The sequence below is a fragment of the Palaemon carinicauda genome, chromosome 15 (genome assembly GCF_036898095.1).
Source record: "Palaemon carinicauda isolate YSFRI2023 chromosome 15, ASM3689809v2, whole genome shotgun sequence".
NCBI lineage: Eukaryota > Metazoa > Arthropoda > Malacostraca > Decapoda > Palaemonidae > Palaemon > Palaemon carinicauda.
The window spans coordinates 35,950,737-35,966,622 of record NC_090739.1 but is presented as its reverse complement, the minus strand read 5'-3'; the positions used below and the strand labels follow the sequence as shown (position 1 = coordinate 35,966,622).

Sequence of the window (15,886 nt, the reverse complement as noted above, 5' to 3'; positions counted from 1 at the left end):
TATATTTATTTATATAAACTACTATTGACACAGCTTTTTCAGTACTAAAGAAGTTTATTAAAAAATTCTCATTATGTATATCGTAAATATCATTATCAGGTTTATAAACTATCTAGCTCTGGAACTTTGATAATAATTTGGTTTGTATCGGTTTAAATATTTAAACCTTATTTAAGTGCGCAAGTCAAACCGCCATGTACGTTTTTTTTTTCTTTTAATTTTTTTTACTAAATATTAGCAACTGCTTATTTAACCATTTAACCTTTCTCCAAGAAACAGCGCTACCTTTATTTTTACGTACACTTAACAAAATATACACGAAATATATGAATGTGTATTAGCGAAATAGGAAAGCGACTAGTAAAATGTGCTCACAAACGAAAAGACTAATTGGCATCTCTGGTTGAGGCAGCAAGAGGAGGCGGTGCTTTTGAATGGAGTGGCAGGTCAGTACGAATGTAAACGCTAACGAGAAGGATGTGTATTTTCTTTCTGTAGTGAAACTTCCTGTGTATCTAAATGTCTTGAACGATTGGCGCCTTACGGTCATAGCAGTCCAGGAATGTTAAAGTGATATAGTTATCGTATATTCTAAAATAGTGATCGTTTTTTATTCATATTGATGATACTTATTAGGAAACTTTTGTTAATGAATATCGGTACCCCATGTAGACAGTCGGGCCTGTACACCTTATTGGCCAGTATGGGGTCGCCTGAAGAAGAGGACAACCGATCATGTAAACTGACGAAATACAAGAAAATGTCATCCACCCCTGATTTGGACAGATTTGACGATGCCAGTGCGGAAGAGGATGGCGTGGAAGACGACGATACCGATGACGTAGATGATAGTGAAGGTGATGACGATGTTGACAGAACCCTAACCGATACGGAAAATGGTATTGCAGTGCTGTCTAATGCAGAGGAAACTGTCAAGGTCATCTCTGCTGGAGTGACCGACGAAGTGTTTAAACGTGTGCCTTTAGCCGAAACGGAATCCCTGGCAGATCTGGTCTCAGCTACTGCCGAAGGATCTGACGATAGAACTAAAGCGAGTTCGTCTTTTGTTTGTGAAAGGTTGAGGACTGATGAAAATGATGGTGACAATGAAAACGATGATGATGATGACAGTTCAGTGAGAGAGGAAAGTGATGTCAGAAATAGTGAATCCTCCTTAACGCCCCAGAAGGGTCTAGAAGACCCTTCTGACGAGGGCGCAGAAGACAAAGAGTGCTCGAGACGCAAGTCGTCCTTGGCATCCGACTGTGGTTGTGGACAGATTACTTCTACTAGTGCTACTACTTCATCGCCTCCGTCACCTAATGTAAATAATATTAATATTAACGGTGAGGATCTCAACGCCATTCAGGATTCACCTCGTCCAGTGCTCGATTCCCCTTGCCATATTTCTAGTGAACACAAAGAGAAGGACATTTCCCTCCCAGAATCTTGCCAAAATTACAACTGTGACTCCTCCAAGGACCCCGAAGTCGACTCCACGACCGGCGAAGGGGCGGCCGAAGTGGACGAAAGTGTGAATATGGTGACCCTTTTGCCCAAATGCCAGCGATTTGACGATCAGGATTCGTTGAATTTGAGCGACGTGGAGGACAGCAGGAGTACATTTACCAGTACATCCTCGTCCTCTACCTCCACCCCGACACCCACGACTACTCCTAACTCCGTCACGCCCACAACACCTAGGGCGACTTCGACGCCTACACCGTCCCTACCTCCGCTCGATCTGTCCGACCTCCTAAGGCTGAGCGAGGATATTCTGTCCCATAGTCCTGGAAAGACGCTTAATCTATTACAGGTAATGATAAATATGTAAATGTTTAATAAAGTCGGAGACATTTTAAGTGTTAATGCATTTTCAATGTTTACGAAATCACTAAGTCTTCATCTAATCATACAAAAGTAATAACAGGTTGCAATTGTAATGATGATTTCTCATTAATGTTTTGTAAAGTATGTGTTTATTAAGCTTTTATTGGACGACAGCTTGATTTTATTTGCCCTTCTGTCTTATTCTAAAAGAAGAGTACAGTAAGTACTTAGTAAATATATTCGGGATGGATTTTCAGTGTTAGCTAGATATTTAAGGTATTTAGTAATTAATTATCTAAGGGATTTAGTATCTAGATATCTAGGGTATTTAGTATCTAGATATCTAGGGTATTTAGTATCTAGATATCTAGGGTATTTAGTATCTAGATATCCAGGGTATTTAGTATCTAGATATCTAGGGTATTTAGTATCTAGATATCTAGGGTATTTAGTATCTAGATATCCAGGGTATTTAGTATCAAGATATCTAGGGTATTTAGTATCTAGATATCTAGGATATTTAGTATCTAGATATCTAGGGTATTTAGTATCTAGATATCCAGGGGATTTATTATCTAGATATCTAGGATATTAATATCTGGATGTCTAGGGTATTTAATATCTAGATATTTAGGGTATTTAGTTTCCTTAGTCCATTTTTCATCTCTTATTATGTGGAATGGCTTGTTTTCCAAGAAGTTTACGTTAAAAACTACTTTGAGAAACTTTATGCGAGATAATGTTTTAGCCTACGTGCTTGGATTCACACCGTCATGGGGATGTTATTTGATATCAGGTCTTGCAGAGTTTTTGCTCTCTGCAAGTCGTCATTATTATTGCAGTCTCTCTCTCTCTCTCTCTCTCTCTCTCTCTCTCTCTCTCTCTCTCTCTCTCTCTCTCTCTCTCTCTCTCTCTCTCAATTTTTATTATTATTTGTTATATTTGCAATTCAGGACACGTACACACGGCTTTGTTTTTGTTGACTACAATGAAGCAGGATGCTAGACAGTGGTTTTGGAGTGAGGGCTTAGAGTGACAATGAAGGCTGACACTCTTAATATAACGTATTATGAAATCTTGGTTTTTATTCCCCGTTCATTATACAACACATTATTAGTTCATGTTTTATTCTAATGAATAAGTTTTTCAAGTAGTATGAACTACTGCCATTTTCATCAGTGTTGCGTTTCTAATAACAATGATAGATTAGGCTACATACTTTCGTACGGCCTATTCTTATTTAATGAACCTTTTTCCACCTGGTTCTCTTGCACATCTGGCATCCAGTGCAGAAAAATAGGGATTACAGTACTATTCCTGTACATCGAAAATGAATGAGGAAGAAATTTTAGGACAAAGACCTGCATCTTTGATCTTGCAAAGTCATTTACCGCCGCAGAGCAGATACAGTATTATATTGTTGCATCGTCACCGTAATGTTTCCAAAGGATAAAAGGTGAGGCGTGATTTGAAACATGTAGGTCGTGGTGATTCAATCTAAAGACGAGATAGAGGTTCGTCATCAAAGGTGAAATCTTTCTTCCCAGTGTGATCACAAACAGTTTGTTGAATCATGAGACAAGTGGCTTGTCTCGTTGTGTTACCTATTTCTGCAAAAATTAACTTGTTAAGGCTCCATATTGTGTACTTCTTGTTTAGAGGAAGGAGTAGGTTTGTTTTAGTTACGTGCTTATATAGAATAATTCCTTAAACGCACTAAATTTACGATGCAAACGGAATAAGTTGGAAGGATAAACTTAAGTTATTCTTGATAATCAAACTATTAAAAAAATTCTCTCTCTCTCTCTCTCTCTCTCTCTCTCTCTCTCTCTCTCTCTCTCTCTCTCTCTCTCTCTCTCTCTCCAGTTAAACTAGGAAATCTTTTAACGTTAAAAAACTAGGTGCATCACAGCGCAGTTACTCTCATGGGTGAGAGTATGTGGATGTTCATCAGATTTAGGTTTTTGTCAATAGATGAGCATCTTATTTTGCAGAATTACAATTAACTTAAAATGATGACCAGTATTTATAAGGCGATTATTATTTTTCATGTAAATGTTCATAGAGCAAGGGGCATATACGATTCACAATTGGCATGTGTCCTTTTAGATACTGTATATCTATAGGGGAGATTTTCCAGGGGTGGGGGGAAAGTATCTAAGGCCACAATATTTGAGTGTGCCCTTTCTCCTGCTCATGGGATATCCACTACTAGCCTTTCAAGGTCCGGTTTTTAAACACCTCTTTGTCCTGCTGAGTTTATAAAAGTGGTCTAATTGTAAATTCGACAGGACGCCAAGGATTCAAAGGATGTTCCTCGCTATTATTTGGTTCAAGTTTTATCTGTTGATCGAGATTCGTAAGCGAGACACTTAATGCGAGCATCAGTTATAAGATCGCTAGCGGCACCTTTGATATTGTTTCATTTTAGAATGAACTCGTAGTGGTTTATAAGGGGTCATCTGAGGTCAGGTTATACCGCAGAGGAGGGTCATTTATTTTGTAGAGAATTTCGTCGTCGTGTTTGGATGTTATGTCTATCAGTCTTTCCATTCCCCCAATTCCTCTCCCTGCCAGCCAGTTTCAGTGTCTAAACCTAAGGTGTTATCTTTGATTTGCCTAATATGGTTTTACTTGTATTGCGTATTATAGAGTTTGCTTAATCGTAGTTTAACTACAGAAATATTATATTAACCCGTGTTTTCATATCTTGCATAGTTAACTAAACAAATAATACTGCTGTATCCCGTTAATAGTTGTTGCTTTGTTCCCTACGCAAAATTCATCCCACTCCCCGTTCGTTTTGTTCTGCCATATGTTTATGCTAGAACCTAACGCAGGTAGTGTAAGACTAAAATGAATGTAATTAATACTGGCTTCGTACTGTTCCTAAAATTTTATTATTACATTGTATTCGTATATACTAGCTTATGACAAGTGATAATTAGTAGTTTGGAGTGAATGCTCTTTCTCACTTATAGGGTTAAGATCTCGATACTAGGCCTTCCCCTTAAAAAGAAATTAAACATGTTTGAGTAAAATTAAATCTACAGTTAAATATCTTCGAACAATTACAAGGAAACAAATGACATGATATTCCGGAGAGAATTAGGTGTTATATCAATCATAAACCATGCAAGGAGGATGGCATCCATGCTTTCATCCAAAAAAAAATTATGAAATTCGACATATTGTTACATGGCGTGGCCCTTCCCATTGTGAAATGTGATGCAAAACATCTGTTGTTATTTCATCATTGTTTCGTCTCTCAGAGTGTTGTGTTTATTTTTATTCTTCATGTAAGGAGCAGTTGTGTAAGCGACAGGATGGAATCAGACTTGGTATTTTAGGCCTATAGGTATTGTTGTTGTAGCATAAGAAGTATGTGAAAGCTTAACTTCTTATCGTCACTATTAAGAATGTTTCCTGCCGTTGTTTTACAAGAGTTCTGTTTTAACTTTACTTATCTTATGAAACAAAATTAATGTACGCATAGTTTTTCTCTTACATACTTTCAGTCAAGCGTACCAATATGATAACACATTCAGTGAACAAAAAGCAAATATCTTATATCGTTTCCGTTATTCGTTTAATGAGAAATTTGTGAAAAAAACAAAGATCTTGTATGATTATCTCGTGTAAAACAATCGGGATCCAATCTGCATCAGACACGCTTGAGGAATTTAATTAACTTCCAAGCTAATCTTATTAGTGTGGAGATATGGTAATTCGATGCCAATTTGACACTGCTGTTGATAGAAACAGACGAGATAGGCCTATAAGTTCAGTTCTCGACAGATGGCTGGCTATTTATGTAAAGGACAAGCTAGCCTTACCCAAGGCAGCTGTGTACATCGAGATGAAAATTCTCTCTCTCTCTCTCTCTCTCTCTCTCTCTCTCTCTCTCTCTCTCTCTCTCTCTCTCTCTCTCTCTCTCTCTCTCTGAATTTGAACTAAATTACCAAAAACGTATTTGAATCTGTTAGTTCTAATGTAATATTCTATACCCAGTAGATATTCTTTTCTGTTATTCAAGTTTTCATGAAAATTCAGTTTATAAGTATTTTAGAAGTTATTAAATATTCCTCTGTTCGCTGGCAGCCCAGCTAAAAATCAATTATCTGTTTTGTAGGTCAGTGTACGCCAAGAAGATTTTTTCTTCTCCTGGTCTCTGATATTGATTTATCGATCTATTTTACGCCAGGTTGTCAATTTATAATACGCCTAACTTATTGATCTAGGCTTTGTATGAGGAGTTTTACTATTATAAGCCAACAGTAATTGAGGATCAACGTGAACTGAATCTCATCCAAGTCATGAGACGCCATATTGCCCTGGCTAAACGCGACAAGAATACTAATAAGCTGCAAAGAATCACATGACATCGCCATGCCCATGCAGTCGAGCACATAAGATACAGTCCAGGTCGATCCTACCACTTGACATATACCTCATTGCACTTGGAGTGAAGATATACTGATTCCTTGTGAGAGATCTTCCTCAGCTGACAGCTTCTCCCCTCGCAACAAGAAAATATAAGTTGGTATTTATAGACTAACAAGACCAGCATAAACTTATAATTTCATGCAAGCCTGTGACTGTTTGGGTTGTTTGAAACCTTGAAACTTACACACACACACACATTTATATATATATATATATATATATATATATATATATATATATATATATATATATATATATATATATATATATATATGATTCGTAACTAGACCACTGCAGGACTAAGGCCTCAGACATGTCCTTCCACTCGTGCCTGTTTATGGTCTTTCTATGTACGTACGTACATAGATCTCTATATGTATATACAGTAATATATATATATATATATATATATATATATATATATATATGTGTGTGTGTGTGTGTGTGTGTGTGTGCATACATGTATTTCTATGCACATATACTTTATGACTTGATGACATACATTGGCACTTCTACTGTGGCTAGAACCGATGATTACTGAAATTGAATATCTGAAGCACATTTTGGACATTTATGATGGGATGAATATGGTAATTAATGTAGATATTGTTAGTGTAGTGTAATGAGAGTGTGCCGTACTCTCATTTTGGTTCTGTAGGCATTTCGACTATTTACTTGTGGATTAAGCGCTGTTCAAACAATGCTGTGGAAACAATGGGATACGTGGCTTTGTCGTTGTTGGGCAACAAGTGACATCACTGAAATCTCTGTTTTTGCATATATGAATCCATGTTAAGCGAAACGGCACTAGTATATGATTCTTGTTACTTGGCATTTGACTTTAAATCCAGGTTTTCTTTGATGTTAAATTACAATTTTTCTTATTTGTGAAGTATGAACTTCATCACTCGTTACTGCCTTCCAGCTAAAAACAAAATATAAAAGAAGTTGACCTGCGTGATGCTTTTAATCTTGATTAGTCATGTGTTGTACTAAAGCATTCTAATAATTAGATTAGAGTTTTTATATCTTGTATTTTTTTTTTATTAATTTTCTTGACAGATTTTAGAACAATTATCATCATCTCTTAATGATATTGTTTGGAGTTTTGTCGATAAATTTATTTGTTTTTATTAAGATCATAATTGTTGTTATTGAAAGTGAATCAGCTTTTGAAGCGTCCCGAAATTGCAGCCGAGACCCCGACTGGAAATGATGGAACTGGTCACTGCTCCAGTGACATTTCTCCGTGGCGTTTTTATCATAATATTCAAGTTCTTTGGGTTCTCCTGGAAGATGGAGAATGTTTCTGACCTCATTTATAACATATTTGTATTAATACAAACGTTAGTACACAAATAAGGTTTATTGTAGATGTCCCCTTTCCAATTATATCCTTGAAATAGATATTACGTATATTGTACAATGTTCAATAATATAAAAAAAAATTCTATATTTAGCTCGATACGATAGTTTCTCTGGCAGTTACGAATAGTAAATTCAGTTAATGGAAGTAGGTGTCCGTTAAAGTAATAAAACCTGATTTTCTTAAGAAATATGAATAAAAAGCTAGTAAATGTAAAGAAATAGAATCTCATTCTGCTTGAGGTAAAATCGCCCGATAGTTTTCAGTGCAGTTCACTCACACTTCTGCGAGAGGCCCTGGAGGCAGTCGTTACATACCCAATCCATGAGTCACTCCTTGAGTCTCGGCCTCCTCCCACCAGTAAGCCGCCAATACCGGAGAACCTCCATTCCTACCACGACATTCGTTCTCCCCTACCACCCCCCGTCCCGTCACCCACATTCCGCCTCTAGCCGTCCTGTTCTCCGTATTCGACCTTTTTTCCCGTACGCTTTAGATTTCCTCCATTGAGTGTTTTGGCGTCCTCTGGGTGGAGAATGGGCCGAGCAATCTGTCTTCCGGCCGTGGTGTTTGATTTCGCACGTCCGGTTACGACAAAAAGCTCTCGATTGTCGCATGTTGTTGTAGGCCTCTCCAGGTGGGTCCTGTCCTCCTTATCCCATATTTCGTCGGTTGTCTTTGGCTTAAGCGTTGGCGTTAGTCAAAGCAGGGTGTGTATGTGGTGTGATTGGTGACCTTCACGGCTTTGGTTACTAGGGAGGACGGCCATTGCTTTTGTTCTTGAAAAAATGAATTAAGGGTAAACATGCAAGATCTTCCAGTTATTTGTGTTGACTACTAGGCAAGTGGTTGCATACCTCAAATATTATTTGAGGCACAAATGCGCATGCTCGTATGCATTAAGTATTTATGGCCCTCAAACCTAGAAAGTGTCAATAAATACTTAATGCATAATATTAGCAAACTTCCCTCTCCCATGTTCCAAGTATGATTTTAAAAACATGATTTCTTTGGTAAGGAAATCATATCATCTTAGACCTATGTCCTTTACTGTCCAAAACTGTTTGGGGTCAGCCTATTTTAGGGGGCCAAGACCCCAATTGGCCTATCATTGATTTGTTGTTTTTTTTCTTCTTTTCACAGGGGCTTGAAAGTCGTGACCCAATTTATCATTCTTTTGCCTTTGCTGAGACACCATTTTCTGCAGCTACAAAGGAGAGTTTTTTTTTTTTTTTTCATTTACTGCAGATGCTCTCCGTCAGCGTAATTCATTTTCTTCATGCTTTTTAATCTGGAGTCAAGAGGAGCTTTTGTTCAGGTGTCCGCTAAAGAAAGCTTATATATCTTTCTCTGTCGTATTGTTCGTGTACAGGTGACCCTCAGACGAGTTACCGTTTCAGAACAATGACGGGAAGCAGAGAGAGAGAGAGAGAGAGAGATCTGAAAAAAATAGCAGAACGTCTTTTGGTGCGTCAGCGCTTTGTCGTCGATTTGTACCACCGTGTTGCTATCGCCATGTCTATCATTTTCCCTATGGGTAAATCGGCTATATTGCCAGACTTTGTTAAAAACTAAACAACGATCATGACATTCCATCATATATATTTTTGTTGCCTGAAGATTTTTCGAGGTCATGGTGAAGTGAAGTGCAGATTGACATCCGAAGCCAGTTTATTAAAGTGTTTCAATTATCAAATCATTTGGTCTATAACAGAATTAATCATTTCAAGTCCCAAATGAATATAATAATTTATGATGGAATGGTAAATAGGAATTCATAGTGACATCTTAAGCTAATCTGCTTATAGATTTAGTGTTAGGTTTATTCAAAATGCATTTTTGATATCCGGATTTACTGAATTGTGACACGTAGTAATTTAATTTGAATTATACTCACGGTCGACGAGGGAGTGACAAAATTTCCCATCTTATCTGGGGCAGCTCGGTTGTGGTGGGCGTGTTTGCTCCGGTAAGACATTGTTCGCCCCTGAACGGCGTGAATGCACATTGAAGAACTAATGCAATATATTATGTTGGAACATTCTTGGGTGCATGGGAATGCCCCTTTCTTGTGGGTCACAATGTCAAGGGCTTTTTTCATCTTCCTCTATTTCGGTATGGGTATGTCTCGATTCTTTATGCTTTTAATCTTAATACTGACTCTACCTTCTTATGTATTGCATTAGTACATTCTTTACAATTTCTCTCTCTCTCTCTCTCTCTCTCTCTCTCTCTCTCTCTCTCTCTCTCTCTCTCTCTCTCTCTCTCAAGAATGCTGTAATTTTTCTTTTTATGTTGATTTCTGATGTACTGTATGTAATTGCCAATATGTAACTTTGTTTGACGTCTTTGGGCGTAATAAATTTATTAAATAATCTCTCAAGAAGTCTAATCCCTTTGGCAAATAGTTCTATTGGTTTTGATTTTGAAAAAGAAAAAAATGTTCCTCGTCGTGTGTAATCTTTTTTTTTTTTTTGAGTTGACTTATAGACAAAATTTTAATTCATGAAAGTCTTCTTTTGGTTGTCTGAGAAAATATGATAGTCTTTGTCTACAAGTGCCATCAGCATTGACCTGCTGGATATAAGCGAGTGTTTGATGTTCCCATACCCCGATTCCACTTCAGATATCACACGATTTCGTAACTGTCTTCAATACCTCTTGATGATGAAGAAAAATATTTGGTTCGCCGTCAGAGACAATAACGTGCACATATACTGTCCATTCCACCGAGGTAGAGTTGCAATCACTTATTTGTCCGGAGGATTTTCGATCATTTTTGCAGTGTTTTATTTCTCTGTACTGGAGGAGAAAGAGAGGCGTGATCAGGTTTCCCGCCGGAATTGACTCCTTCCTCCTACCCTTCATCAGGTCGACTCTTCTTTCTCTCTTTCGCTGTTGGAGCTTAGTCTTTTATAATTGGGACTGTCTGGGTCTTGTAACTGCAGGGCTGTGATAAATTATAGTTCCTTTAGGAGATTTATAGTGTTTTAATTATCAGTGCCGAGATGTTTTGGATAGCGCTTTTATTGCCTTGGCGAAACAAAGGAGAGGAGATCTTTAAGTATTAACAAATGATAAAAGGGAAATTAAGATCTAATCAACCTTTTAGTTATAATCGATCCGTTAAGATGAACTGAAGATTGAAGTTGATGTCATGTTTCCATGATAGCGTCAAGGGAACAAATTTCTCTTCGAGATATTATTCTGAATCCGTTTTTATTTCTTTTATATATGTGAAAGACGTAGAGTAGAGCTCGGTGTTCGATATTTGCATAGGCATTGTATATTACCGCAGTATTCTTACTTGTGAAAATGCAGGAAGAGAACACGCGCTCCCCCCAAGGTCATGAAGATGGCATTTCGTTAGCCATGAACTCTTAAAAGTTCAAATTATATTTGCGCGTTTGTGTGTATATGCGTTTAAACATCTTTCACATTTTTTATGTCTACTGTAGGTTCTAGATCTTTCAAATATGCGGCCCCAAGACTATACATTGATCTCCCAGTAGACATCCGAAAGAATGAAGATGTTAAAGCTTTAGAGAAGAAACTGAAGACTTTCTTGTTTCTTAAGTCCTTCGATAATGTGGATTTGACAATTAACTTGCAACATGCGGTGTGAAATGCTAAGTGCCGAAGAATGTTACGATGAACTGAACACGAATGTCCTGTAGAGAGTAGTGTTCCCCTGCAATATAGGACCAGAAGAGCAGCCCTTAAAGTAAAGTATGACGAAAAATTCAATTAGGTCATAGCCAAGCCTTCAATGTGCTAGTGGCGGATGTATTCCACTACATTCAGCCCCACGTTAGAAATTTCTTCAACGAATCTTACCGCTGTTTACACCTCTTGTCTGTCATAATAGAAGAGGTCATACGTATTCATGATGCATAAGCTAATTTGGCAACAATCCATTGTGTGTCGGAAATGGTCTTCGGATGTTAATTATTTTTTAACAATGCGCCATGTTTGAATTCTATTCTTTGTGTTTGACGCTTCGTTGGGAACCGCATAGGTTATTTTTGTTAGTGGTTACTGAGGTGATAAGAATATTTGTATTTGACATCAAATGTGAATGGTTGTTTTTTTGTAATTTTTTGTGTTGCAATGTATCTCATGAGTTCTGAATGTCTATTAAGTTCCCAAGCATTATTTGTATTCAGTTATTTGTCTGTACTTGTTACTATAACAAGATCAATTCATCGTCGATCTAACTGACATGACCTTCGAAAGTTTGAAGGAATAATGAGTTACGGTCTTGCAGGTGATAGGTTATAAGCAAAATTGATGCTGAACATACGCTCTGTGTTTATTATGATTAACGTTTAGTTAACTGTGTTAAAATTCATGTAATGTTGTTATGAATTGAAAACTGATTTGGCATTGCTACTTTTGAAGGAACGAAAGGGAAAGCAACTGGCTCCTGGGAATATCCCTTTCTGAGCAAGTTTTTGCACTTTTCTCTCGATCAAAGTGACAATAGCTTGTTTGTGCTAACCTTGACTTTTACAGGGCCACAGGTAAATATTTATATAATTTGAAATGTTACGTTGATACGGCTGGAATGATTTGTCTAATCCAATGAATGGAATTTTCAATTATATATATATATATATATATATATATATATATATATATATATATATATATATATATATATATATATATATGTATGTATATATATATATATATATATATATATGTATATATATATATGAATATATATATATGTATATATATGTATATATATATATATATATATATATATATATATATATATATATATATATATATATATATGGTGTTAAAGCAAACTCGCACACACATTCATACCGGTATTACTATTATAAGACAAGAATTATATTTTTTTTTTCAAACATTATTCGAAGGGTTGCATTAGGTTAACCGTTTAGAATGACACACGAAATATTTCCAAAATTCTGACAACTCTGTTATGACTGCTAATTACCAACTGCAATTTTTTCTTTGCTTTTGCTTCTCGTGTTGTCTTGTGGTTCCAACTACCGGTGGTGTTGGTAGGTCTCAAGGTAATGCTTACCACTTTGCACACCAATGTTACCTGGTGTGCATTCCAACCTCATACGAAGTTTCTGTGCCTTTTTCTTAACCAAGTAATTTTTTTTTCTACTCAAAACAGTTTTTTATTTCGTGTGTGGATGATTAGGTATCTGTTACAAAGAGCTAAAGACCTCTTTTCTAAATATGGATTTGGATTTTCTGTATAATTATGAGCTGTAGTATACTTTCATTGTAAACATTTTGAATTTTTATTTTCGATAACTAGGTTCTAGGGTTCTGTAATTCAATGCTTTTAATTTATAATTTTGTTGTCATTCTATATTTTGATTGAAGGTATTTTTTTCTATTGTAGCTAATTTCCACTGATGTCGCAAAAGCCAACTGACCACCAAAATTATTTATTTGTTTTCCTCATCCAAATTCAAATCCACTGCTATCTAAAGTTATGCATTTTTATTTTCTCAGTTGATATATTTAGATCACAAAGCCTCAGCTTCGCCCCCTATCTCCTTATAGTTGGCATATCCAAAATGCATTCGAGCAATGCAGTGAGTGAGCTTAGTCACGGTGATTCCAGTTAACCTTCCAGACTTGTTCAGCATTTTTCACCCCTATCTAAATTTGCCCTTGATATCCTTTCCAGCTGGTCGTATCAAATTGCATGGTTGCTTGATCTAAGAGGTGAGAAACGAGACTTCGCCTTTCCTTATAGTAATACGATATGGAGATCCATGGACTTGATTATAAAGATTAATTTATGTGCTAGAAGTGGTCTTCTTCCGTTTACGGTCCTGTCTTAGACCTTGCATATTTAAGTGTTGAACCCGTATTTTTTCTCTTCCCTCCCATTATATCTGGTTTGAAGGATGATTATTTTCTTAGCGTTTTTTAAATTCTTGTACCGTTTGTCATTACGTTTTGCCAAATTACTCTTAATTTTTTATTATAATTTCAATGTTATCTTCGAATTTCTCATCAAATTTTTATTTTATATTTTGTGTTTTGCAATATATAAGAAGCTCTTTAGGAAACCTCCGAAGAAGAACTGTATCAAGTGACGTGGTCATAAGCATGTCAGCCTGCACTTGCTGATCAAGACTGCAACAATAGCCTGCAGGAGATTGTACAAGACCTGGTAAATGGTATTGCAAGAGCATAAATGTTACATCATGTGACTGTGGTTAATAAAGCCCGAATCTGTAATCAGTAGGCTGGTTGGTCACCACTTGGTTGTGGTTCTAAGGCCATTACAATTGACCGATGTTGCCGTAATTCGGAAGTGGACAATTCCCTTTGCTATTGTTTTACCGCCGTCTCCTTAGATATATGTCGTTGTCGTTATTCTGGTTCCTCTAAATGATGTTGGTATTAGGTAATCAACTCGCGGTACGTGATCGTTCATACTTGAACGCAGAGTTTTCATGATTTGTAGCTTGCTCGTCTTCCTTTGTATATCTTGAATTCCTCATTTCTTGGCAACTATGTGATAGGATTAAGTTATTTAATATAGTAAACAGGGAGTAGCAGGGTTTAAAAACAATATGGCATAAAGAAGCTGAAGAAAATAAAATAACATGAAAATGCAAATTCATGAAAAAAAATATTTGTTGCATGAATAAATTAACTCTGAAATAGAAATATGTTTTCCTAAGAAACCAATTCGTGTAAAGAAAAGTTTCGCTATGAAGCTAGATATAAAAAATACAATAGTTTCGTTAAGAACCCAATTCATGAAGAAAATGTCATGAAGAAATTGATTCTTGTAAACAAATATGTGGTTTGGAGATGCACATCTAAAGAAATACCTTTTAGTTTATTTTCAAATATCCAGCTTAAACGCCTATAAGCTGGAAAATAGAGAGGAAATTGAAACGAGTCAAGGGACTGACTGGTGGCTCAAACCAGCACTCGAAACCGCAGGCACGCAGAGGTCCCCGCCCTTTATATAAGTAGGAGTTTACCCCCAACTAGGAAGCCTCCTGAAATATCCTATGCTTAAAACAAAGGATTGCATGCTCTTCGTCTTGAGACGTCATTGCGTGGAATTTGGTCCGTATTTTGATATGCCATGATTTAGCTTTGTAAGGTATGTCTGTATCTCTGGAAGCCATACAGTATGATTATATGACAGAATGTGGTATGAGTTTCTTTGAAAGTATATTTATAGTTCGGTCGATTGATTAATTGGTTTACTAGTGATGGAATATATTTTATTTGTTAATCATATTGATTTTTTATGGATAATTCCATTATTTTAATTGGAGTTTTAGACTTGACCAACGGTCTAGTAAACATTTATAGCAAGTATTCAGATTGTGATTATTGTTATCAGGATACATTAACGTGCTGTACTAATACAGTTTCTGGAAACATAATGGGGAGGGATTTCAAACGGAGCATACTCATTCCCTTGCACGAAATCAAAGGGGATCTCTCAAACCGAACATTCTTCTCAAAATGGTTTCTCAGTGACCATGAGAACCTCGTAGAAAAGTCTCATAGCTAAATGTTTCCTCCCTTTACCGCAAACTGTAATCACAACATTTTCCAGTTTCTGTTGCATAGCTTTGTTGAGGCAAGCCATGTTTATATTTTACTTTTCAACTCTAGCTCTTTATGCAGCTCAAAATCTGAATATATTTCTTGTTTATTCCTACGATACTCGAGTCATTTACTACTAAAAAATATGGATCTTAATATAAAAAGGATTTTTTTTAATTACATTTTTGTTCTGCTACAAGTAATTATATGTTTTACTCTGAAATGTGTAATTTCTGATCTAAAACTGGTCATTAGTTAAAGTATATTACTTAGATATTTTATTGTAAATTCGAGAATCACAAATCTTTGCAAGATCAAATCGATAGATTGAACGAAAATCGAAAGCTGACGAAAATGGCTGCCTTTATGTCATTGAATCAACCATAACAGGTCGGAACTGCGAGCAAAGGTGAAATTCAAGTCTCCTTGAGACCTTTTGATCTTACGATAACCACCATACAAGTTTCCTTTACCGGAATACTGGTACAATCCTCGCAATGTTACCAGCAATCTTTGGTGATATACTTTTAATTCACATTACGCGACCTACCCTGCATCCCTCCTTTGTACTTAAACTTGGCGAAGGAAACCTTGAGGTCTTTTTCTTTCTGAGTGTTTAAAAGAGGGTTCTTTAGTATCATATATATATATATATATATA

The 15,886-nt window shown here is 36.3% G+C and overlaps 1 protein-coding gene across 1 annotated transcript in view; it reads left to right on the top strand.

Moving 5' to 3' along the window:
* Positions 1-453: 453 nt before the first annotated feature.
* The window catches only part of LOC137654555 (uncharacterized), a 162,399-nt gene continuing 146,966 nt past the window's right edge, over positions 454-15,886 (top strand). The window contains exon 1 of the mRNA XM_068388284.1: positions 454-1,816. Coding sequence (XP_068244385.1) covers positions 623-1,816 — 1,194 coding nt within the window. The 5' untranslated portion in view covers positions 454-622. The remainder of the gene's footprint in view (positions 1,817-15,886) is intronic.